Source organism: Pleurodeles waltl, chromosome 3_1 (genome assembly GCF_031143425.1).
Source record: "Pleurodeles waltl isolate 20211129_DDA chromosome 3_1, aPleWal1.hap1.20221129, whole genome shotgun sequence".
In the NCBI taxonomy this organism is placed as follows: Eukaryota; Metazoa; Chordata; class Amphibia; order Caudata; family Salamandridae; genus Pleurodeles; species Pleurodeles waltl.
In genome coordinates this window covers 1,210,788,263-1,210,815,221 of record NC_090440.1, presented here as the reverse complement: position 1 = coordinate 1,210,815,221, position 26,959 = coordinate 1,210,788,263, and the positions used below count along the sequence as shown (strand labels likewise).

Below are 26,959 nucleotides of genomic sequence, written 5' to 3'. Positions count from 1 at the left end.
GAGTGCGTTTTCATTCTATACCGGGTATACTGCAAGTAATTTGCTGAAATATAAAGAGTGAAAAATAGGTATCAAGAAAACCTTTGTATTTCCAAGCTGGGCACAAGATAGGTGTTGAGCAGCAGTGGCTATTTGCACATCTCTGATTTCTGGGGTGCCCATACTAGCACGTTAATAACAGGGCATTTTTCAAATAAACGTCTTTTCTAAACACTGTCTTACATTTGGAAGGAAAAAATGTAGAGAAAGACAAGGGGCAATAACACTTGTTTTGCTATTCTGTATTCCCCCAAGTCTCCCTATAAAAATGGTACTTCACTTGCGTGGGTAGGCCTAATGCTGTCGACAGGAAACGCAACATGGACACATCACATTTGTACTTTGAAATCTGACGTTTTTTTTGCAAAGTGCCTAGCTGTAGATTTTGGCCTCTAGCTCAGTGGGCACCTAGGGAAACCTATCACACCTGAAAACTAGACACCTAGGGGAATCCAAGTTTGGGTGACTTGTGGGGGTCTTACCAGGTTCTGTTTCCCAGAATCCTTTGCAAACCTCAAAATTTGGCCCAAAAAACACTTTTTCCTCTCATTTTTGTGACAGAAAATTCTGGAATCTGAGAGGAGCCACAAATGTTCTTCCACCCAGCGTTCCCCAAGTCTCCCGATAAAAATGGTACCCTACTTGTGCGGTAGGCCTAGCGCGTGAGACAGGAAAAGCCCTGCAACACTATCTGGACACATCAAAATTATCAAATACAAAGCTACCTGTTTTTGCGGAAGGGGGCATTTGGTCCTGGGCTCAGCAGCCATCTAGGGAATCCTACCAAACCCAGACATTTCTGAACACTAGACACCCGAGGGAGTCCAGGGAGGTGTGACTTGCGTGGATCCCCAATGTTTTCTTACCCAGAATTCTCAGCAAACCTCAAATCTAGCTTATAAAAATCACCTTTTCCCCACATTTTTGTGTGGGATCACTGCACCAGGACAAAATTCCTACCACCCAACGTTCCCCTCAGTCTCCTGGTAAAAATGATACCTCACTTGTGTAGATAGACCAAGTGCCTGTGACAGGGAAGAGGCAAAAACATGTCGAAATTGAGGGGAACCAAAGCGGGTCCAAAAGGGCAGTTTAAAAAAAAAACATTTTTAGGCTGACAAGTGCAGCAGAAGGTTTATCGGTATAGATGAGTCAAAGTTGGGTGGTAGGAATTGTGTGGATTCCTGCAGATTCTGGAAGGTTGCATCACAAAAATGTGGGAAAAATGTGTGAATTCCAGCTAAGTTGGTTTGCAGGGCATTGTGGGTAAGAAAATGGTGCAGGGTGCATGTGAACCACACTACCCTGGAATCACCCAGATGTGTAGTTTTCAGATGTATCTAAGTCTTGTGGACTTTTCTACATGGCAGCGTCCCAAAGTTCAAAAAGTGCAACCCTCACCATTCGAAGTGGGACGATTTTAAGAGTTAGCCAAGCTCTCATGGCCCAAATGTAAAACCAAAACCCGAAATCAGTGCTTAATTTGTGCTTGTTGTTTCCGGTGCAGAGCACCAGCACTTATTTTTGAGGACCGGCGCTTATTCTTCTGCCCCAAGCATTAGCTGCGAACAAAAGACTTGGGAAAGACGGAGGAAGTGAAAAACGGAAAAGCGTCAGATTGGGAGAAAGAGTGAGCTGAAGGGGGGGAGTGGCTTTAAGTGGTTTGAGGAGGTCCGAGATGGCTTTAGTATTACTCTGCCTCAGTATTCCATATTTGCATATTTAATTGCAGCAGCCACATGTTTGAGAGGAGGGTGTTGAACACCAGCACGTTTTTATTTACAAATTAAGCACTGCCCGAAATAATCAAATGTCCTCTTCCTTGCAGTGGACTAAGATGTTTTAGTGTGCGGGGGGAGAGCTGAAAGACTGTTACCCCTTTCAGTTGGGGTGGGGGCATAACCAAGCCCATACTGGTTGGTGGCCACCACCCCACTATTTTTTTTTTTTTTAATTCTCTGGCATCTGGTAGACTTTCTGCCACCCCGGGTGTGGATCGGAGGTAATTGCCCCATCTGCCCACTGGGGGCAGAACAACTTTGGCCCCATTCATTTGGGGTAGGGGTAGGGCCATACCCCCAAACTCTTATTTTGAAGAAAATAAAATCTTCCCTGGTCTCTGGTGGACTTTCTGCCTCCCTTTGGGGCAGATGGGCCTTCCAAAAATAGGCCGATCTGCCCCCAGGGGGAGCAGAAATGGCCTAAAATAAATTTGCCCACCCAGGGGAGCGACCCTTGCCTAAGGGGTCGCTCCCCTTGCGTGAAATTGGCACCAAAACAAATCCCCGGTGCCTAGTGGTTCCTGCCCCCCTTGGGGGCAGATTGGCCTACCAAAAATAGGACGATGGCCTAAAATAAATTTATCCCCCAGGGGAACCATCCTTGCCTAAGGGGTTGCTCCCCATTGTAGGAGGCTGGCCTGGCTTGTAGTGGGTACCAAGGGGTACTTAGACTCTGTACCAGGTCCAGTTATCCCTTATTAGTGTAGAAGAGGTGTTTCTAGCAGCTTAGGCTGATAGAAGGTAGCTATAGCAGAGCAGCTTAGGCTGAACTAGGAGACATGCAAAGCTCCTACTATACCACTGGTGTCATATGCACAATATCATAAAAAAACACAATACACAGATATACTAAAAATAAAGGTACTTTATTTTTATGACAATATGCCAAATGTATCTCAGGGAGTACCCTCAGTATGAGGATGCCAAATATACACAAGATATATGTACACAATACCAAAAATATGCAGTAATAGCAAAAGGAAGTAATGCAAGCAGTGTAAAGTTACAATAGATTGCAATAGGAGCACATAGGTATAGGGGCAACACAAACCATATACTCTAAAAGTGGAATGCGAACCACGAATGTACCCCAAACCTATGTGAGCTTGTAGAGGGTCGCTGGGGCTGTAAGAAAACAGTGAGGGTTAGAAAAATAGCCCACCCCAAGACCCTGAAAAGTAGGTGTTAAGGGCACCTACAACCCCCAGAGAGCACAGAAGTCGTGATAGGGGGTTTCTGCAAGGAAGACCAATACCAGCAAAGCAACAACAGTGGATTTCCGGACCTGAGTACCTGTGAAACAAGGGGACCAAGTCCAAGAGTCGTGACAATGTCGAGAGTGGGCAGATGCCCAGGAAATGCCAGGAAGGGTGCAAAGAAGCGGCCACCGGATGGAAGAAGCTTTGGTTTCTGCAAGAACGAAGAGGACTAGGAACTTCCCCTTTGGAGGATGGATGTCCCACGTCGTGAAGAAGCTTGCAGAGGTGTTCCCATGTAGAAAGACCGCAAACAATCCTTGCTAGCTGCCAGGGTCGCGGTTAGGGTTTTTGGGTGCTGCTGTGGCCCAGGAGGGACCAGGATGTCGCCACTTGGATGAGGAGACAGAAGGGGCGCCCAGCAAGTCAGGGAGCCCTCAAAGAAGCAGGCAGCACCCGCAGAAGTACCGGATCAGGCACTTGGAAGAGGAGTGAACCGGAGTCCACCAGAAGTCAGAAAAGGGAGTCCCACAACGCCGGGAGACAAGTCAGAAGGTTGTGCACTGCAGGTTAGAGTGTCGGGGACCCAGGCTTGGCTGTGCACGAAGGAAATCCTGGAAGAGGGTATAGTAGCCGGAGCAGCTGCAAATCACGCGGTACCCAGCAATGCAGTCTAATGTGGGGAGGCAAGGACTTGCCTCCACCCAACTTGGACTGAAGAGTCACTGGACTGTGGGAGTCACTTGGACAGAGTTGCTGAGTTCCAGGGACCACACTCATCGTGCTGAGAGGGGACCCAGAGGACCAGTGATGCAGTCTTTTTTTGCCTGCGGTTCCAGGGGGAAGATTCCGTCGACCCACAGGAGATTTCTTCAGAGCTCCTGGTGCAAGAAGGAGGCAGGCTATTCCCAGAGCATGCACCACCAGGAAACAGGCGAGAAAGCCAGCAGGATGAAGCGATACAAGGTTGCAGTAGTCATCTTTGCTACTTTGTTGCGGTTTTGCAGGCGTCCTGAGCAGTCAGCGGTCGATCCTTTGGCAGAAGGTGAAGAGAGAGATGCAGAGGAACTCTGATGAGCACTTGCATTTGTTATCTGAAGAATTCCCCAAAGCAGAGACCCTAAATACCCAGAAAAGGAGGTTTGGCTACCTAGGATGGAGGATAGGCTAGTAACACAGGTAAGAGCCTATCAGGAGTCTCTGACGTCACCTGCTGGCCCTGGCCACTCAGAGCAGTCCAGTGTGCCAGCACACCTCTGAATTCAAGATGGCAGAGGTCTGGGGCACGCTGGAGGAGCTCTGGGCACCTCCCCTGGGAGGTGCAGGTCAGGGGAGTGGTCACTCCCCTTTCCTTTGTCCAGTTTCGCGCCAGAGCAGGGCTGGGGGATCTCTGAACCTGTGTAAACCGGCTTATGCAGAGTAGGGCACCATCTGTGCCCATCAAAGCATTTCCAGAGGCTGGGGCAGGCTACTCCTCCCCAGCCCTGACACCTTTTTCCAAAGGGGGAGGGTGTAACACCCTCTCTCTGAGGAAGTCCTTTGTTCTGCCTTCTTGGGCCAAGCCTGGCTGGACCCCAGGAGGGCAGAAACCTGTCTGAGGGGTTGGCATCAGCTGCAGTGAAACCCCGGGAAAGGTAGTTTGGCAGTACCCGGGTCTGTGCTAGAGACTCGGGGGATCATGGAATTGTCTCCCCAATGCCAGAATGGCATTGGGGTGACAATTCCACGATCATAGACATGTTACATGACCATGTTCGGAGTTACCATTGTGACGCTATACAACGATGTGGGGGCACCTTGGCTAGTGCCAGGGTGCCCACACACGAAGTAACTTTGCACCCAACCTTCACCAGGTGAGGGTTAGACATATAGGTGACTTATAAGTTACTTATGTGCAGTGGTAAATGGCTGTGAAATAACGTGGACTTTATTTCACTGAGGCAGCAGTGGCCCTCCTGTGTAAGAATTGTCTGAGCTCCCTATGGGTGGCAAAAGAAATGCTGCAGCCAATAGGGATCTCCTGGAACCCCAATACCCTGGGTACCTAGGTACCATATACAAGGGAATTATAAGGGTGTTCAAGTGTGCCAATGAGAATTGGTCAAATTAGTCACTAGCCTGCAGTGACAATTTTAAAAAGCAGAGAGAGCATAAACACTGAGGTTCTGGATAGCAGAGCCTCAGTGATACAGTTAGGCACCACACGGGGAACACCTACAGAGCATACATTATGAGCACTGGGGTCCTGCCTAGCAGGATCCCAGTGACACATAGGCAAAAACAAACATACGAACAGTGAAAATGGGAGTAACATGCCAGGCAAGATGGTACTTTCCTACACAACCCCCCCCCCCCCCCACCCCAAACGAAGGACAATAAGGCTAACCTTGCCCAGATGAGTCTTCATTGTCTAAGTGGCAATATCTGGAGAGCCCATCTGCATTGGAGTGGGTACTCCCAGGTCTATGTTCCACTGTATAGTCCATTCCCTGTAGGGATATGGACCACCTCAACAATTTAGGGTTTTCACCTTTCATTTGTTTTAGCCAAAGTAGAGGTTTGTGGTCTGTCTGAACAATGAAGTGAGTGCCAAACAGGTATGGTCTCAACTTTTTCAGTGCCCAGACCACAGCAAAGGCCCCCCTCTCTATGGCAGACCAATGCTTTTCTCTAGGGGTCAACCTTCTGCTGATAAAAGCAACAGGTTGATCCTGGCCCTCAGTATTCAGCTGTGATAGCACTGCCCCAACCCCTAATTCAGAAGCATCAGTTTGTACAATGAATTTCTTGGAGTAACAAGGGCTTTTAGGACAGGTGCAGAGCACATGGCCTGTTTAAGCTCCTCAAAAGCTTTTTGACAGCTAGCTGCCCACAATACCTTCTTATGCATCTTTTTGCTAATGAGATCATTAAGAGGTGCTGCTATGGAGCCATAATTCTTGAAGAATCTCCTATAGTACCTTGTGAGGCCTAAAAAGGCTCTAACTTGGGTTTGAGTTGTAGGGGGAGCCCAGTCCATAATAGTCTGGATCTTCCCCTGTGGTGGTGCAATATGTTTTCCACCTACCCAGGTGGCCCAGATAAACCACTTTCCCCTGCCCTATCTGGCACTTTGAGTCCTTGATAGTGAGGCCTGCCTTTTGCAGGGCCTCTAAAACTTTCCATAGGTGGACCAGGTGCTCATCCCAGGTTGAGCTAAAGACAGCTATATCATCTAGATTACCTGCACTAAAAGCTTCTAACCCTTGCAGGACTGTGTTCACCAACCTTTGAAAAGTGGCAGGTGCATTTGTCAGACCAAAGGGCATTAATGTGAATTGAAAGGGCCCTCCAATAGTTGAAAATGCAGCTTGGGTTTAGCATCTTCTGATAACTGCAGGGTATTGGCAGATTAGGTTAAGTCAAAAGTGCTCAGACTCTTGGCAGAAGCCAGTGTATCTATGAGCTCATCTGCCCTGGGTATAGGGTGAGCATCTGTCTTGATTACTTGGTTGAGCCCTCTATAATCAACACAAAACCTCATCTCTCTTTTTCCATCTTTAGTGTGAGGTTTTGGGACAAGCACAACTGGGCTAGCCCAGGGGCTTTCTGAAGGCTCAATCTCCCCTAAGTCCAACATTTTCTGTACCTCTTGTTTAATGCAGTCCTTGACATTGTCAGGCTGCCTATAAAGTTTACTTTTGATAGGCTGGCTGTCTCCAGTATCAATTGTATGTTCTCACCAAGTAGTAGTACCAGGTGTAAGTGAAAATGGTTCAGAAAACTGATTTAAGAGATCAACACAGTTGTCTTTCTGTTCAGCAGTAAGACAGTCTGCTAAGACTACTCCCTACACTAAGCCACCAGCTTCAGTGGTGGGGAAGAGATCAGGGAGAGGGTGTAGGAAAGTACCATCTTGCCTGGCATGTTACCCCCATTTTTCATTGTATATATGTTGTTTTAGTTGTTTGTGTCACTGGGACCCTGCCAGCCAGGGCCCCAGTGCTCATAAGTGTGCCTGAATGTGTTACCTGTGTTATGACTAACTGTCTCACTGAGGCTCTGCTATCCAGAACCTCAGTGGTTATGCTCTCTCTCATTTCTTTCCAAATTGTCACTAACAGGCTAGTGACCAATTTCACCAATTCACATTGGCATACTGGAACACCCTTATAATTCCTTAGTATATGGTACTGAGGTACCCAGGGTATTGGGGTTCCAGGAGATCCCTATGGGCTGCAGCATTTCTTTTGCCACCCATAGGGAGCTCTGACAATTCTTACACAGGCCTGCCAGTGCAGCCTGAGTGAAATAACGTCCACGTTATTTCACAGCCATTTACCACTGCACTTAAGTAACTTATAAATCACCTATATGTCTAACCTTTACCTGGTAAAGGTTAGGTGCAAAGTTACTTAGTGTGTGGGCACCCTGGCACTAGCCAAGGTGCCCCCACATTGTTCAGGGCAAATTCCCCGGACTTTGTGAGTGCGGGGACACCATTACACATGTGCACCATACATAGGTCACTACCTATGTATAGCTTCACAATGGTAACTCCGAATATGGCCATGTAACATGTCTATGTTCATGGAATTGCCCCCTCTAGGCCATCCTGGCATAGTTGGCATGATCCCGCTGGTCTGTAGCACAGACCCTGGTACTGCCAAACTGCATTTTCAGGAGTTTCACTGCAGCTGCTGCCAACCCCTCAGACAGGTTTCTGCCCTCCTGGGGCCCAGCCAGGCTTGGCCCAGGATGGCAGAACAAAGGACTTACTCAGAGAGAGGGTGTTACACCCTCTCCCTTTGGAAAAAGGTGTTAAGGCAGGGGAGGAGTAGCCTCCCCCAGCCTCTGGAAATGCTTTCATGGGCACAGATGGTGCCCATTTCTGCATAAGCCAGTCTACACTGGTTCAGGGACCCCTCAGCCCTGCTCTGGCGCGAAACTGGACAAAGGGAAGGGGAGTGACCACTCCCCTGACCTGCACCTCCCCTGGGAGGTGCCCAGAGCTCCTCCAGTGTGCTCCAGACCTCTGCCATCTTGGAAACAGAGGTGCTGCTGGCACACTGAACTGCTCTGAGTGGCCAGGGCCAGCATGTGACGTCAGAGACTCCTTCTGATAGGCTCCTTCAGGTGTTGCTAGCCTATCCTCTCTCCTAAGTAGCCAAACCCTCTTTTCTGGCTATTTAGGGTCTCTGCTTTGGGGAATTCCTTAGATAACGAATGCAAGAGCTCATCAGAGTTCCTCTGCATCTCTCTCTTCACCTTCTGTCAAGGAACAGACTGCTGACCGCGCTGGAAGCCTGCAAAACTGCAACAAAGTAGCGAAGACGACTACTGCAACTCTGTAACGCTGATCCTGCCGCCTTCTCGACTGTTTTCCTGGTGGTGCATGCTGTGGGGGTAGTCTGCCTCCTCTCTGCACTAGAAGCTCCGAAGAAATCTCCCGTGGGTCGACTGAATCTTCCCCCTGCTACCGCAGGCACCAAAGAACTGCATCACCGGTCCCCTGGGTCTCCTCTCAGCACGACGAGCGAGGTCCCTTGAATCCAGCAACTCTGTCCAAGTGACTCCCACAGTCCAGTGACTCTTCAGTCCAAGTTTGGTGGAGATAAGTCCTTGCCTCCCCACGCCAGACTGCATTTCTGGGAACCGCATCTTTTGGAGCTACTCTGGCCTCTGTGCACTTCCGGCGGAAATCCTTTGTGCACAGCCAAGCCTGAGTCCACGGCACTCTAACCTGCATTGCACGACTTTCTAAGTTGTCCTCCGGCGGCGTGGGACTCCTTTGTGCAACTTCGGGTGAGCACTGTTTCACTCCTCTTCGTAGTGCCTGTTCCGGCACTTCTGCAGGTGCTGCCTGCTTCTGAGAGGGCTCCTTGTCTTGCTGGGGCCCCCTCTGTCCCCTGACGCAATTGGCGACATCCTGGTCCCTCCTGGGCCACAGCAGCATCCAAAAACCCTAACCGCACGATTTGCAGCTAGCAAGGCTTGTTGGCGGTCTTTCGGCGGGAAAACAATTCTGCACAACTCTTCACGACATGGGACATCCATCCTCCAAAGGGGAAGTTTGTAGCCCTTGTCGTTCCTGCAGAATCCTCAGCTTCTACTGCCTAATAGCAGCTTCTTTGCACCCACAGCTGGCATTTCCTGGGCATCTGCCCATCTCCGACTTGCTTGTGACTTTTGGACTTGCTCCCCTTGTTCCAAAGGTACCCTCGTTTGGAAATCCATTGTTGTTGCATTGCTGGTTTGTGTCTTTCCTGCAGAATTTCCCTATCACGACTTCTATGTCCTTTGGGGAACTTTAGTGCACCTTGCACTCACTTTTCAGGGTCTTGGGGTGGGCTATTTTTCTAACCCTCACTGTTTTCTTACAGTCCCAGCGACCCTTTACAAGGTCACATAGGTTTGGGGTCCATTCGTGGTTCGCATTCTACTTCTAGAGTATATGGTTTGTGTTGCCCCTATCCCTATGTGTCCCCATTGCATTCTATTGTAAGTATACATTGTTTGCACTGTTTTCTAAGACTATACTGCATATTTTTGGTATTGTGTACATATATCTTGTGTATATTTGCTATCCTCATTCTGAGGGTACACTCTGAGATACTTTGGCATATTGTCATAAAAATAAAGTACCTTTATTTTTAGTATATCTGTGTATTGTGTTTTCTTATGATATTGTGCAAGTGACACTAGTGCTACTGTAGGAGCTTCACTCGTCTCCTAGTTCAGCCTAAGCTGCTCTGCTAAGCTACCATTATCTATCAGCCTATGCTGCTAGACACCCTATACACTAATAAGGGATACCTGGGCATGGTGCAAGGTGTAAGTACCCCTTGGTACTCACTACAAGCCAGTCCAGCCTCCTACAGAGGGTCACTCTCTTCTTCCTGTCCCTCATCAGTTGCCATGAGCAGGGTGAGATCAGCCCTGTCATAGTAGGGTTTTAGGCGGTTGACCTGAATCACCCTAAGGGGACTCCTGGCAGTGCCCAGGTCTATAAATAGGTAACCTTTCCCTTCTTTTCAACAATTAAATGGGGTCCACTCCATTTGTCCTGGAGTGCTCTTGGGGCCACAGGCTCCAATACCCACACCTTCTGTCCTGGGTGGTACTGAGTCAGGACAGCCTTCTGGTCATGCCATTGCTTTTGTAGCTCCTGGCTGGCCTGAAGTTTTTTACTGGCCTTTTTCATCTACTCAGCCCTTCTTGATCTTAGGCCAAGTACATAGTCCACAATGTCCTGTTTAGGAGCTTTTAAAGGTTGTTCCCAACCCTCCTTCACAAGTGTTAGAGGACCTCTTACAGGGTGTCCAAATAGGAGTTCAAAGGGGCTGAAGCCCACTCCTTTTTGGGGTACCTCTCTGTAAGCAAAAAGGAAGCAAGGTAACAGGACATCCCATCTCCTCCTGAGTTTTTCAGAGAGTCCCATTATCAGACCTATGAGAGTTTCATTAAACTTCTCAACCAGACCATTTGTTTGTGGATGGTAAGGAGTGGTAAACTTGTAGGTAACACCACACTTCTTCCACTTTGCCTTGAGGTATGCAGACATGAAGTTACTACCTCTGTCTGACACCACTTCCTCAGGGAAACCCACCCTGGGAAAGATTCCCATGATGGCCTTTGCCACTGCAAGAGCTGTAGTGGTCCTTAAGGGGATAGCTTCAGGATACCTAGAGGCATGGTCCACTACCACAAGGATGAAACTATTGCCTGAAGCTGTTGGAGGGTCAAGGGGGGTAACTATGTCAACCCCTACCCTTTCAAAGGGCACCCCAACCACTGGAAGTGGAATTAGTGGGGCCTTTGGGGTGCCACCAGTCTTGCCACTGGCTTGGCAGGTCACACAAGAGCGACAACACTCTTTAGTGTTCTCTGACATTTGAGGCCAGTGAAACAAGGGGACAAGTGTGAGAAAGTAGCCTCTTTCTAGCCTTGTTACCCCCACTTTTGGCCTGTTTGTGAGTATATGTCAGGGTGTTTTCACTGTCTTACTGGGATCCTGCTAGCCAGGACCCCAGCACTCATAAGTTTGTGGCCTATATGTATGTGTTCCCTGTGTGATGCCTAACTGTCTCACAGAGGCTCTGCTAACCAGAACCTCAGTGGTTATGCTCTCTGTATACCAAATTTGTCACTAACAGGCTAGTGACCAATTTCACCAATTGGCATTAGCATACTGGAACACCCTTATAATTCCCTAGTATATGGTACCGAGGTACCCAGGGTATTAGGGTTCCAGGAGATCCCTATGGGCTGCAGCATTTCTTGTGCCACCCATAGGGAGATCTGACAATTCTTACACAGGCCTGCCAGAGCAGCCTGAGTGAAATAACGTCCACATTATTTCACAGCCATTTACCACTGCACTTAAGTAACTTACAAGTCACCTATATGTCTAACCTTCACCTGGTGAAGGTTGGGTGCAAAGTTACTTAGTGTGTGGGCACCCTGGCACTAGCCAAGGTGCCCCCACATTGTTCAGGGCAAATTCCCCGGACTTTGTGAGTGCGGGGACACCATTTCATGCGTGCACTATACATAGGTCACTACCTATGTATAGCGTCATGGTAACTCCGAACATGGCCATGTAACATATCTAAGATCATGGAATTGTCACCCCAATGCCATTCTGGCATTGGGGAGACAATTCCATGATCCCCCGGGTCTCTAGCACAGAACCCGGGTACTGCCAAACTGCCTTTCCAGGGTCTCCACTGCAGCTGCTGCCAACCCCTCAGACAGGTTTCTGTCCTCCTGGGGTCCAGGCAGCCCTGGCCCAGGAAGGCAGAACAAAGCATTTCCTCTGAGAGCAGGGTGTTAGACCCTCTCCCTTTGGAAATAGGTGTAATGGCTGGGGAGGGGTGGCCCCCCAGCCCCTGGAAATGCTTTGAAGGGCACAGATGGTGCCCTCCTTGCATAAGCAAGTCTACACCAGTTTAGGGACCCCTGCTCTGGTGCGAAACTGGACAAAGGAAAGGGGAGTGACCACTCCCCTGACCTGCACCTCCAATGGGAGGTGCCCAGAGCTCCTCCAGTGTGCCCCAAACCTCTGCCATCTTGGAAACAGAGGTGTTGCTGGCACACTGGACTGCTCTGAGTGGCCAGTACCATCAGGTGACGTCAGAGACTCCTTCTGATAGGCTCTTACCTTTTTTACTAGCCTATCCTCCTTCCTAGGTAGCCAAACCGCCTTTTCTGGCTATTTAGGGCCTCTGCTTTGGGGAATTCTTCAGATACCGAATGCAAGAGCTGTGGGTTGCAGGTGCACTTTACACATACCTTACAGGGTCTTGTGGTGGGCTATTTTTCTAACCCTCACTGTTTTCTTACAGTCCCAGCGACCCTCTACAAGCTCACATAGGTTTGGGGGTCCATTCGTGGTTCGCATTCCACTTTTGGAGTATATGGTTTGTGTTGCCCCTATACCTATGTGCTCTTATTGCAATCTATTGTAACTTTACACTGCTTGCATTACTTCCTTTTGCTAATACTGCATATTTTTGGTATTGTGTACATATATCTTGTGTATATTTGGCACCCTCATACCGAGGGTACTCACTGAGATACTTTTGGCATATTGTCATAAAAATAAAGTACCTTTATTTTTAGTATATCTGTGTATTGTGTTTTCTTATGATATTGTGCATATGACACCAGTGGTATAGTAGGAGCTTTGCATGTCTGCTAGTTCAGCCTAAGCTGCTCTGCTATAGCTACCTTCTATCAGCCTAAGTTGCTAGAAACACCTCTTCTACACTAATAAGGGATAACTGGACCTGGTACAGAGTGTAAGTACCCCTTGGTACCCACTACAAGCCAGGCCAGCCTCCTACAACAAGTCTCTCCCAAGTTTTCGTCTGCCCCAAATGACCAGCCAAAGGAATGCCAACGGGCCAAGGTAAGAAGAAACTCTCTGTATTGCAAGGGAATGACCAATCTCCTGGCAGCTCCATGTTTAGGGTCCCTTGACTCAGTGTACAAGAGGTTATCTTCCCAATATACCCTACGGCTATCACGGATATCCCCATTCTGCTGCTTGACAGCTTGCTATCTTAAACACTCTAGTGTGGGACAGGTCTGCTGTGCCACACTCAGCTCTTCCCTAGCAGGCCCCCCTGCACCCAGCACTGTCTGCTGCCAGCTCCTCTGGTGTAGGTTCTGCACAGGGAGAGGATTCCTCTTCCTCAAAAGGGGAATCTTCTGTAGCGGGAGGGATAATAGGCAGGGATTTACCCTTTCTACCGCTAGCTTTTGGGAGCACTTGGTCCATTGTTCCAGGATCCATGTTTCCCTGTCCTTTTTTGCTTTTTTGCCTGAGCCCTTGTGTAGGAAGGTAGCCTCTTTCTAGCCTTTTACCCCCACTTTTGGCCTGTTTGTGAGTATATGTCAGGGTGTTTTCACTGTGTCACTGGGATCCTGCTGGCCAGGACCCCAGTGCTCATAGGTTTGTGCCCTATATGTGTTCCCTGTGTGGTGCCTAACTGTATCACTGAGGCTCTGCTAACCAGAACCTCAGTGTTTATGCTCTCTCTGCTTTCTAAATTAGTCACTGCAGGCTAGTGACTAAATTGGCTACCAAGAAAGGTAAGAGCCTATCAGAAGGAGCCTCTGATGTCACCTGCTGGCACTGGCCACTCAGAGCAGTCCAGTGTGCCCCCAACACCTCTGTTTCCAAGATGGCAGAGGTCTGAGACACACTAGAGGAGCTCTGGTTACCTCCCCTGGGAGGTACTGGTCAAGGGAGTGGTCACTCCACTTTCCTTTGTCCAGTTTCACGCCAGATCAGGGCTGGGGGATCCCTGAACCGGTGTAGACTGCCTAATGCAGAGATGGGCATCATCTGTGCCCATCAAAGCATTTCCAGAGGCTGGGGGAGGCTACTCCTCCCCAGCCCTACACACCTATTTCCAAAGGGAGAGGGTGTTACACCCTCTCTCAGAGGAGATCCTTTGTTCTGCCTTCCTCACCCACGGCTGCCTGGACCCCAGGAGGGCAGAATCCTGTCTGAGGGGTTGGCAGCAGCACCAGCTGCAGTGGAAACCCCGGAAAGGCAGTTTGGCAGTACCCGGATTCTGTGCTAGATACCCGGGGTATCATGGAATGGTCCCCCTAATACCAGAATGGTATTGGGGTGACAATTCCATTATCTTAGACATGTTACATGGCCATATTCGGAGTTACCATTGTGAAGCTACATATAGCTAGTGACCTATATGTAGTGCACGCGTGTAATGGTGTCCCCGCACTCACAAAGTTCGGGGAATTTGCCCTGAATGATGTGGAGGCACCTTGGCTAGTGCCAGGGTGCCCACACACTAAGTAACTTGTCTCCCAACCTTCACTAAGTGAAGGTTAGACATATAGGTGACTTATAAGTTACTTAAGTGCAGTGTAAAATGGCTGTGAAATAACGTGGACGTTATTTCACTCAGGCTGCAGTGGCAGGCCTGTGTAAGAATTGTCAGATCTCCCTATGGGTGGCACAAGAAATGCTGCAGCCCATAGGGATCTCCTGGAACCCCAATACCCTGGGTACCTCAGTACCATATACTAAGGAATTATAAGGGTGTTCCAGTATGCCAATGTAAATTGGTGAAAATGGTCACTAGCCTGTTAGTGACAATTTTGAAAGAAATGAGAGAGCATAACCACTGAGGTTCTGATTAGCAGAGCCTCAGTGAGACAGTTAGTCACTACACAGGTAGCACATTCAGGCTCACTTATGAGCACTGGGGCCCTGGGTTACCAGGGTCCCAGTGACACATACAACTAAAACAACATATATACAGTGAAAAATGGGGGTAACATGCCAGGCAAGATGGTACTTTCCTACACAACCCCCCCCCCCAAACGAAGGACAATAAGACTAGCCATGACCTGATGAGTCTTCATTGTCTAAGTGGAAATATCTGGAGAGTCCATCTGCATTGGAGTGGCTACTCCCAGGTCTATGTTCCACTGTATAGTCCATTCCCTGTAGGGATATGGACCACCTCAACAATTTAGGATTTTCACCTTTCATTTGTTTTAGCCAAAGTAGAGGTTTGTGGTCTGTCTGAACAATGAAGTGAGTGCCAAACAGGTATGGCCTCAACTTCTTCAGAGCCCAGACCACAGCAAAGGCCTCCCTCTCAATGGCAGACCAACGCTTTTCTCTAGGGGTCAACCTTCTACTAATAAAAGCAACAGGTTGATCCTGGCCCTCAGAATTAAGTTGTGATAGGACTGCCCCTACTCCTAATTCAGATGCATCAGTTTGGACATAGAATTTTTTAGAGTAACAAGGGCTTTTCAGGACAGGTGCAGAGCACATGGCCTGCTTCAGCTCCTCAAAAGCTTTCTGACAGTTTGCTGTCCATAATACCTTTTTAGGCATTTTCTTGGATGTGAGGTCATTAAGAGGGGCTGCAATGGAGCCATAGTTCTTAATGAACCCCCTGTAATACCCAGTGAGGCCTAGGAAGGCTCTCACCTGAGTCTGAGTGGTAGGGGGAACCCAATCAATAATTGTTTGGATTTTCCCCTGAAGTGGTGCAATCTGTTCCCCACCAACAAGGTGTCCCAGATAAACCACCTTACCCTGCCCTATCTGGCACTTTGAAGCCTTGATAGTGAGGCCTGCCTTTTGCAGGGCCTCCAAAACTTTCCATAGGTGGACCAGGTGATCATCCCAGCTGGAGCTAAAGACAGCTATATCGTCCAAATATGCTGTACTGAAAGCTTCCAGCCCTTGCAGGACTGTGTTCACCAACCTCTGAAAAGTGGCAGGTGCATTTTTCAAACCAAAAGGCATTACAGTAAACTGGTAATGTCCTCCAATGGTAGAAAATGCAGTCTTAGGTTTAGCATCTTCTGATAATTTGATCTGCCAATACCCTGCAGTCAAATCAAAAGTGCTTAGATACTTGGCAGATGCCAGTGTATCTATAAGCTCATCTGCCCTGGGTATAGGGTGAGCATCAGTTTTGGTTACCAAGTTGAGACCTCTATAGTCTACACAAAACCGCATTTCCTTCTTTCCATCTTTAGAATTGGGTTTTGGTACCAGTACCACAGGAGAAGCCCATGGACTGTCAGAGTGCTCAACCACTCCTAGTTCCAACATTTTCTGCACTTCATGCTTTATGCAGTCCCTGACATGGTCAGGCTGCCTATAGATCTTACTTTTGACAGGTAAACTGTCTCCAGTATCTATAGTGTGCTCACACCAAGAAGTGGTGCCTGGCACAGTAGAGAAGAGTTCTGAAAATTGTCCTAGGAGATTTATGCAATGGTCTTTCTGCTCAGCAGTAAGACAATCTGCCAAAACTACACCTTCCACAAGAGCATCTTGTTCTGTGGAAGAGAAGAGATCAGGTAGAGGATCACTGTCTTCTTCCTGTCCCTCATCAGTTGCCATGAGCAGGGTGAGATCAGCCCTGTCATAGTAGGGTTTCAGGCGGTTGACATGGAGCACCCTAAGGGGACTCCTGGCAGTGCCTAAGTCAACCAAGTAGGTGACTTCACCCTTCTTTTCAACAATTGTGTGGGGTCCACTCCATTTATCTTGGAGTGCTCTTGGGGCCACAGGCTCCAAGACCCACACTTTCTGCACTGGTTGGTACTGAACCAAAACAGCCTTCTGATCATGCCATTGCTTCTGGAGCTCTTGGCTGGCCTGAAGGTTTTTACTGGCCTTTTTCATGTACTCAGCCATCCTTGATCTGAGGCCAAGTACATAATCCACAATATCCTGCTTAGGAGCTTTTAAAGGTTGTTCCCAACCCTCCTTTACAAGTGTGAGTGGACCCCTAACAGGGTGTCCAAAAAGAAGTTCAAAGGGGCTGAAGCCCACTCCTTTCTGGGGTACCTCCCTGTAGGCAAAAAGGAGGCATGGTAGAAGGATATCCCATCTCCTGCGGAGTTTTTCAGGGAGACCCATAATCATGCCTTTGAGAGTTTTATTAAATCTCTCCACCAGTCCATTTGTTTGTGGATGATAGGGTGTTGTGAACTTGTACGTTACACCACACTCCTTCCACATGGCCTTTAAGTATGCAGACATGAAATTGCTTCCTCTGTCTGATACTACTTCCTTTGGGAAGCCCACCCTGGAAAATATTCCCAGGAGGGCCTTTGCCACTGCAGGAGCTGTAGTGGTCCTTAAAGGAATTGCTTCAGGATATCTTGTGGCATGGTCCACTACCACCAAGATAAACCTATTGCCTGAAGCAGTAGGAGGGTCAAGGGGGCCAACTATGTCAACCCCTACCCTTTCAAAGGGAACCCCAACCACAGGCAGTGGGATAAGGGGTGCCTTTGGGGTGCCACCTGTCTTGCCACTGGCTTGACAGGTTTCACAGGACTTACAAAATTCCTTCGTGTCCTCAGACATCCTAGGCCAATGAAACAATGGAACCAATATGTCCCAAGTTTTCATTTGACCCAGGTGCCCAGCTAGGGGAATGTCATGTGCCAGTGTTAGGAGGAACTTTCTGTACTCCTGAGGAATCACTAATCTCCTGGCAGCTCCAGGTTTAGGATCCCTATGCTCAGTGTACAAGAGGTTGTCCTCCCAGTAAACTCTGTGAGAGTCACTGACATCCCCATTAGCCTGTTTGACAGCTTGCTGTCTGAGACCCTCTAATGTGGGACAGGTTTGCTGTGCCACACTCAGCTCCTCTCTGGCAGGCCCCCCTTCACCCAAAAGCTCAGCAGTGTCTGCTTCCAGCTCCTCTGGTGTAGGTTCTGCACAGGGAGGGAATTCTTCTTCCTCAGAAGTTGAATCCACTGTAGAGGGAGGGATAGTAGGAAGTGGTTTGCTTCTACTAGCCCTAGCTTTAGGGAGCACTTGGTCCATTGTTCCAGGATCCAAGCTTCCCTGTCCTTTTTGCTTTTTTGGCCTGAGCCCTTGTCAAAGCAAAAATATGCCCTGGGATGCCCAGCATTGCTGCATGGGCCTCCAACTCCACATCTGACCAAGCTGATGTCTCCAAATCATTCCCTAATAGACAGTCTACAGGTAAATCTGAAGCTACCACAACTTTCTTTGGACCAGTTACCCCCCCCCCCCAGTTGAGATTTACAACAGCCATGGGGTGGCTTTGTGTTATGTTGTGAGCATCGGTTACTTGGTACTGGTGTCCAAGTATGTGTTGTTCAGGGTGCACCAGTTTCTCAATCACCATTGTGACACTGGCTCCTGTGTCCCTGTAGGCCTGGACCTCAACACCATTTATTAGGGTTAGTTGCTTGTACTTCTCCAAGTTATGGGGGCAAGCAACCAAAGTGGCTAAATCAATAGCCCCTTCAGAGACTAAAGTAGCCTCTGTGGTCTCCCTAATCAGACCAACCCCAACTAAGTTACCAAAAGTGAGCCCAGCTACTCCCTTTGGATTGGCTATTAATAGGTTTGCTCCCACCACCACTGCTATTAGTAGGGACACTAGGTGTAGCAGTAGGGGTTGTAGTGGTAGGAGCAGTGGTGCCTTTCTTTGGACAACTGGGATCTGTTGTCCAATGGCCTTTTATTTTACATAAATAGCACCATGGTTTCTTTTCCTTGTTCTGATTAAAAGAGGATTTGGGCCCACCACCCCCACCAGAGTGTTTTTGTGGGCCTGATGAAGACTCATTTTTAGATTTGTCCCCACCCTTGTCAGAAGACTTACCATCCTTCTTTTTGTTGCCATCTTTGCCACCCCCTGTATGAACTTTTCTGTTCACTCTTGTTCTGACCCATTTGTCTGCCTTGTTTCCCAATTCTTGGGGAGAGGTCAGATCAGAGTCCACCAAGTACTGGTGCAACAAATCAGACACACAATTATTAAGAATATGCTCTCTCAGGATTAAGTTATACAGGCTGTCATAATCAGTAACTTTACTGCCATGTAACCACCCCTCCAAGGCCTTCACTGAATGGTCAATGAAATCAACCCAGTCTTGTGAAGACTCCTTTTTGGTCTCTCTGAACTTTATCCTGTACTGTTCAGTGGTTAAGCCATAACCATCCAGGAGTGCATTCTTAAGAACTTGGAAATTATTAGCATCATTTTCTTTCACAGTAAGGAGCCTATCCCTACCTTTTCCACTAAATGATAGCCATAGGATAGCAGCCCACTGCCTTTGAGGGACATCCTGTACAACACAGGCCCTCTCAAGTGCAGCAAACCACTTGTTAATGTCATCCCCCTCCTTATAAGGGGGAACTATCTTGTGCAGATTCCTGGAATCATGCTCTTTTGCAGGATGACTATGGGGAATACTGCTGCTGCCACCATGGGTATCTAAACCCAACTTCTGTCTTTCCTTCTCTAATTCAAAAGACTGTCCATCCAAATCCAGCTGTTGCTTTTTAAGCTTCAGTCTGGTTTGTTCCACCCTCAACTTATTGAGTTCCCTCTCTAACATTCTGTCATCAGGGTTGGTGGGAGGGACATTTCTAGAAACAGAGCTGTGATGGGAATGAACAGAAGGAGACCTGTCCCTTATAGAAGCCACCCTAACAGCTTGGTTAACAGAAACATTACTACCAGTATGGTGAGAATAAATGCTTTTGCTATGATGTGAGACAACACTATTTATATGGTGTGGCTCATCATCATTACCAACTATGCTAGACTGTCTAGTAATGGGCAGGCTAGGAAGTTTCTTTCCTGAATCTTTTCCTGGGGGAGTCCCTGAATCAGATTGGGAACTATTAGGTACTTTTTCAACAGATGGGGCACCTATGGCCTTATCCTGTTCTCTAAGCATGTTAAGTAACAGTTCCAAGGAAGGATTTTTCCCTACACTCAAACCTCTCTCTATACAGAGACTCCTTGCTCTTTTCCAGCTAAGGTTGTCATATGCAAGTTTGGACAGATCAACACTTTGGCCTGTGCCAGACATTTTTTAGAGAGAGTTAAAGTGATAGAAAAAGAGAAAAAAGTTTTCAGAACTTTTTGGAAAGACAGAAAAAAACTTTTTAAACTTTTAAGAACTTTTTGAAAGTTTAGAAGTACTTTTCAGCACTTAGAAAAGAGTGAAAAGAGGAAATGCAAAACTTTTTGGCTATGTGTATATACACTGACCTTGTTTTGTATATTTTTCTCTTATGAAAAGTACAATGACAAGAGTGGTAAGTAGTCTCAAGCACTTATCCCACCACTGCACAACCAATGTAGGAGGCTGGACTGGCTTGTAGTGAGTACCAAGGGGTACTTGCACCTTGCACCAGGCCCAGTTATCCCTTATTAGTGTATAGGGTGTCTAGCAGCTTAGGCTGATAGATAATGGTAGCTTAGCAGAGCAGCTTAGGCTGAACTAGGAGACGTGTGAAGCTACTACAGTACCACTTAGTGTCATATGCACAATATCATAAGAAAACACAATACACAGTTATACTAAAAATAAAGGTACTTTATTTTTATGACAATATGCCAAAGTATCTTAGAGTGTACCCTCAGTGAGAGGATAGGAAATATACACAAGATATATATACACAATAGCAAAAATATGCAGTATAGTCTTAGAAAACAGTGCAAACAATGTATAGTTACAATAAGTTGCAATGGGGAAACATAGGGATAGGGGCAACACAAACCATATACTCCAAAAGTGGAATGCGAACCACGAATGGACCCCAAACCTATGTGACATTGTAGAGGGTCGCTGGGACTATTAGAAAATAGTGAGAGTTAGAAAAATAACCCTCCCCAAGACCCTGAAAAGTGAGTGCAAAGTGCACTAAAGTTCCGCTAAGGACAAAGTAGTCGTGTTAGAGGAATAATGCAGGAAAGACACAAACCAGCAATGCAACAACTGTGGATTTCTAATCTAGGGTACCTGTGGAACAAGGGGACCAAGTCCAAAAGTCACAAGCAAGTCGGAGATGGGCAGATGCCCAGGAAATGCCAGCTGCGGGTGCAAAGAAGCTTCGACTGGACAGAAGAAGCTGAGGTTTCTGCAGGAACGAAAAGGGCTAGAGACTTCCCCTTTGGTGGACGGATCCCTCTCGCCGTGGAGAGTTGTGCAAAAGTGTTTTCCTGCTGGAAGGATGCCAACAAGCCTTGCTAGTCCCAAATCGTGCGTTTGGCGTTTTTGGACGCTGCTGGGGCCCAGGAGGGACCAGGAGGTCGCAAATTGGACTTGAAGAGAGAGGGGATGTCGAGCAAGACAAAGAGCCCTCACTGAAGCAGATAGCACCCGGAGAAGTGCCAGAAACAGGCACTACAAAGATGCGTGAAACGGTATTCGTCGAAGTTGCACAGTTCCACTGCAGCCTGAGTGAAATAACGTCCACGTTATTTCACAGCCATTTTACACTGCACTTAAGTAACTTATAAGTCACCTATATGTCTAACCCTTACCTGGTAAAGGTTAGGTGCAAAGTTACTTAGTGTGAGGGCACCCTGGCACTAGCCAAGGTGCCCCCACATTGTTCAGGGCCGATTCCCCGGACTTTGTGAGTGCGGGGACACCATTACACGCGTGCACTACATATAGGTCACTACCTATATGTAGCTTCACAATGGTAACTCCGAATATGGCCATGTAACATGTCTATGATCATGGAATTGCCCCCTCTATGCCATCCTGGCATAGTTGGCACAATCCCATGATCCCAGTGGTCTGTAGCACAGACCCTGGGACTGCCAAACTGCCTTTCCTGGGGTTTCACTGCAGCTGCTGCTGCTGCCAACCCCTCAGACAGGTTTCTGCCCTCCTGTGGTCAAGCCAGGCTTGTCCCAGGATGGCAAAACAAAGGACTTCCTCTGAGAGAGGGTGTTACACCCTCTCCCTTTGGAAAATGGTGTGAAGGCAGGGGAGGAGTAGCCTCCCCCAGCCTCTGGAAATGCTTTCATGGGCACATTTGGTGCCCATTTCTGCATAAGCCAGTCTACACCGGTTCAGGGACCCCTCAGCCCTGCTCTGGCGCGAAACTGGACAAAGGAAAGGGGAGTGACCACTCCCCTGACCTGCACCTCCCCTGGGAGGTGTCCAGAGCTCCTCCAGTGTGCTCCAGACCTCTGCCATCTTGGAAACAGAGGTGCTGCTGGCACACTGGACTGCTCTCAGTGGCCAGTGCCACCAGGTGATGTCAGAGACTCCTTCTGATAGGCTCCTTCAGGTGTTGCTAGCCTATCCTCTCTCCTAGGTAGCCAAACCCTCTTTTCTGGCTATTTAGGGTCTCTGTCTCTGGGGAAACTTTAGATAACGAATGCATGAGCTCATCAGAGTTCCTCTGCATCTCTCTCTTCACCTTCTGCCAAGGAATCGACTGCTGACCGCGCTGGAAGCCTGCAAAACTGCAACAAAGTAGCTAAGACTACTACTGCAACTCTGTAACGCTGATCCTGCCGCCTTCTCAACTGTTTTCCTGGTGGTGCATGCTGTGGGGGTAGTCTGCCTCCTCTCTGCACTAGAAGCTCCAAAGAAATCTCCCGTGGGTCGACGGAATCTTCCCCCTGCTACCGCAGGCACCAAAGAACTGCATCACCGGTCCCCTGGGTCTCCTCTCAGCACGACGAGCGAGGTCCCTTGAATCCAGCAACTGTGTCCAAGTGACTCCCACAGTCCAGTGACTCTTCAGTCCAAGTTTGGTGGAGGTAAGTCCTTGCCTCCCCACGCCAGACTGCATTGGTGGGAACCGCGACTTTTGCAGCTACTCCGGCCTCTGTGCACTTCCGGCGGAAATCCTTTGTGCACAGCCAAGCCTGGGTCCACGGCACTCTAACCTACATTGCACGACTTTCTAAGTTGGTCTCCGACGACGTGGGACTCCTTTGTGTAACTTCGGGTGAGCACCGTTTCACGCATCCTCATAGTGCCTGTTTCTGGCACTTCTCCAGGTGCTACCTGCTGCTGAGAGGGCTCCTTGTCTTGCTCGACGTCCCCTCTGTCCCCTGACACAATTTGCGACATCCTCAGCATCCACAGCAGCATCCAAAAACGCCAACCGCACAATTTGCAGCTGGCAAGGCTTGTTGGCGGTCTTTTGGAAGGAAAACACTTCTGCACAACTCTCCACGGTGTGAGGGATCCGTCCTCCAAAGGGAAAGTCTCTAGCCTTTGTCGTTCTTGCAGAAACCTAAGCTTCTACTGTCCAGTAGCAGCTTCTTTGCACCCACAGCTGGCATTTCCTGGGCATCTGCCCATCTCCGACTTGCTTGTGACTTTTGGACTCGGTCCCCTTATTCCACAGGTACCCTCGACTGGAAATCCATCATTGTTGCATTGCTGGTTTGTGTCTTTCCTGCAGAATTCCCCTATCACGACTTCTTTGTCCTTTGGGGAACTTTAGTGCACTTTGCACTCACTTTTCAGGGTCTTGGGGTGGGCTATTTTTCTAACCCTCACTATTTTCTAATAGTCCCAGCGACCCTCTACAAGGTCACATAGGTTTGGGGTCCATTCGTGGTTCGCATTCCACTTTTGGAGTATATGGTTTGTGTTGCCCCTATCCCTATGTGTCCCCATTGCATCCTATTGTAACTATACATTGTTTGCACTGTTTTCTAAGACTATACTGCATATTTTTGGTATTGTGTACATATATCTTGTGTATATTTGCTATCCTCATACTGAGGGTACACTCTGAGATACTTTTGGCATATTGTCATAAAAATAAAGTACCTTTATTTTTAGTATATCTGTGTATTGTGTTTTCTTATGATATTGTGCAAGTGACACTAGTGGTACTGTAGGAGCTTCACTCGTCTCCTAGTTCAGCCTAAGCTGCTCTGCTAAGCTACCATTATCTATCAGCCTATGCTGCTAGACACCCTATACACTAATAAGGGATAACTGGGCCTGGTGCAAGGTGCAAGTACCCCTTGGTACTCACTACAAGCCAGTCCAGCCTCCTACACATGCCTCTACCATATTACCACTATCACATTAACTCTGGGAGTCATTAATCCTGAATCAAGGCCATCCTGCCTTGTAAACTAGTGTATGCACCTCACTTTAAATTTTGAGCAATCAGGAACCTTTCTTATTCTAGGTGGAAAGGGGAAAATTAGGGCCGTATCTCTTACCAATCTGTACCAGTCGAGTAAACATGCTTTAAAGGGAGTTTTTCTCATTTGAAATAGTTAAAACAATGGGTATTCCTTTGTATTAGAAACTTTGAGACTCACCATCTGGTATATTATGAGGTTTTGACACTTGTAAAATAATGAAATAACCCATCTGTATACAGTCTAACTACCCCAAGGGGTAGCGACGTCACATTCCCTCTTCACTCTTAGTGCACCATGATACATCGTCAGCCATGACTGTTATGTGGTCAGAATAAGAATATAAATTACCACCCTGAAATGGCCTAGCAGCCATGACCTGTCATAAAATTTCATGTTTCTTCTGAAAAGTACATTTTGCGTCCTAGGGGCCAGATGTAAAAGCTTTTTTCTCGTCACAAACGGCCTGATTTGCAGAATCGCGCCGTTTGCAAAAAGAAAAAAGCACTTCCCAATTTACAAACCCAATTTTGCGCTTCGGTAATCTGTTTACTGAATCACAAAAAGGGTTTGCAAGGCGCAACTAGGAAAGGGTGTTCCTAGGGTGTCCCTTCCTAAATGAGAATCGCAGTGGTATGTACTATTGTTTTGTGACCTTGAATGCGGTCACACAACAATAGCATTGAAGTTATCAACATTTTGAAATTAGTGTTATCTTATTCCCAAGGTACCCCTTCTCCTTAGTGAATGGAAGTGAAAATATTTTCTCAGAGCAGGTAGTGGTCTCATTGGCCACTGCCTACTCTGAAAAAATGTTAAAAAAAACTTTTCATTTTTTTGTTTGAAATGCACCCCTGTGAGTGCGACCATTCCCAATGGGGTCAAAAATTGTGACCTACCTCATGGATATTGATGAGGTAGATCATTTGCAACCCCATTGGGAATCGCAAACGTAACACTGGTGTACATTTTGTACATTTTGTTTTGTGACTCGCAATTTGCAATTCTAAAGCAGATCGCGAATTGCGAGTCCCAAAACAAAAGGTCATACATCTGGCCCTAGGTTTGTTTCTTAATTCAATTGCCAATGTGATGTTTAGTGATATTGTTTCATTTTCCTCAATAGCGTCTTCTATTTTGATGGAGGGAATCCCTTCACAGAAACTATTATTTTTCCCTCCTCATCCTTGCACGTTTCCCTTGTCTCCCTCCTTTACTATTTTTTTTTTTTTTTTTTGTATCTTTCATATCTCGGACCCACTGGCTTTGCCATTGCTTGTTGCTCATATATTGCTTTTCCACTTTGCCTTCACTGGCGGCCCAAACAGTCCATACAGAGGAAAACTATTGGATGTTTTCTTCTGAATTGCAACTTTTTCATCCTTAAAACATTGAAAAAAATGTTTTCTCATTTTTTTCACGTTTTTAGTTTTCCACTTTTTTTTGTCACAGCTAGGTAATATATATGTTTGAGGTATTCACAGTTGAACATGGCACATCTATTAACTATTAAGCATACTAAGAGAAATGATCAGGCATATGTACTTAGATGGTTGCGTTAGGTCTGCTTCAGCTCCTTAACGCTCGAATATGTGTTGCTCTTTAATGATGTCTGTTTTAACATCGAGTTCAATTCCCTTGTGGGTTTCCAATTCAGATCAGAGGAGGAAAGCTTATGATGTCCCACACAAAGAAAAGCGATGCTGGAATATATTCCTGTGTGGCTACAAACATGGCGGGAGAGCGAGACAGCGAACCTGCAGAATTGATAGTCTTTGGTACGTACATTGAGAAAACATGTACTAAAAATGACAGTGCCAGCTTTAACTCTGTATGCATTGCCTTGGTAGCAGGTTAAAAAAATGTTTGAGGCAAGATGCGGGGGAGGGGGCGGGCAGCTGTCTTTTTAAGTGCTTTAAGAATCAAAGAAAACAGGCTGTACAGAGTGCCACGAAAACCAGCCTCAGAAAGGATCTTTGAGCCTTGGATTGTCAAGGCTGTCAAATATCCCTCTACACCACTGCTAGGAACCCAAAGAACAAGCAACTTGATAACATGATGCGTTTTCCCCCATGAACAGTATTTGAAATAGAGATTATGTTAATAAGATATAAAAGTAAGACAAGAACAGTAATTAGTATTTATACACTTTTTTGTGGTTTTCCATACCAAAAACCATTTTTGGTTTCTTCTTTTGCTAAGCCAAGCCTGGGGCTTTAGTTGAAAAAATGAGCCTACTCAGTGTATGAGTAGTGCCCTAACATGCCAACGTCATTTCTTACTTCATTGAAACCTCTTTTAATTTGTTGTCCGAGCATCCTCATACCAGGCAGCCCTAGAACTCTGCCTATGCTGCAGGTGGTGGGAGTGTCGAGGAAAGCACAAGAATCATCTACCCTCGGACTGCAAGAAATGAAAGGCGATCCTTTCTTGGGCCGGTTTCCTAGGTTTGGAACCTGGGAAGCAGTGGAGGCGTTGGACACACTTTCCATCACTTACCATGCAAAACCACCAAAGAGGTCCAGGAGAGATTTAAAGACCAAACAGGTGTTCACTCCCGCATACCAAGGGGGTTGTAGCCAGCACTGTAAACGGCTGTCATGGGGCGAGGAGATTCGTGATGATGAAGCATGCCACCTTTGGTGGGTGAGGGAAATCGTCCTTAAAAAGAGGGAAGGAAAATGAAAACCCACACTATGTTGGAATCTTCATTTTTTATGTTGGTGAATAGACCTAGTTGTTTTTTGTGTGGTATACACTCTTCACCACTGCCATGCTCATTGACTCTAATCATGTCTATAACCTCTGCCGCAGAACCACCCTGTACATCCTAGGTTTAGTCAGTTAGTTGTTATCTTTATTTCGGTCACAAAGGTGGCCATACAAGCACAGATAGAAACACACCAACATACATTATCAAAAGACATAAAATTGTTAAAAAGACAATAAATCAATAAAGGAAAAAAATCAGCAGCATACAGCAGACTCCAGAGAAATAGAAGACGTTGCAGAGTTGTAGCCACCTAAT

At 47.3% G+C, this 26,959-nt stretch overlaps 1 protein-coding gene across 1 annotated transcript in view; it reads left to right on the top strand.

Moving 5' to 3' along the window:
- ROBO3 (roundabout guidance receptor 3) overlaps positions 1-26,959 on the top strand; it is a 639,417-nt gene that overhangs the window by 230,050 nt on the left and 382,408 nt on the right. The window contains exon 4 of the mRNA XM_069221505.1: positions 25,589-25,709. Within this exon, the coding sequence (XP_069077606.1) occupies positions 25,589-25,709 (121 nt within the window). The remainder of the gene's footprint in view (positions 1-25,588; positions 25,710-26,959) is intronic.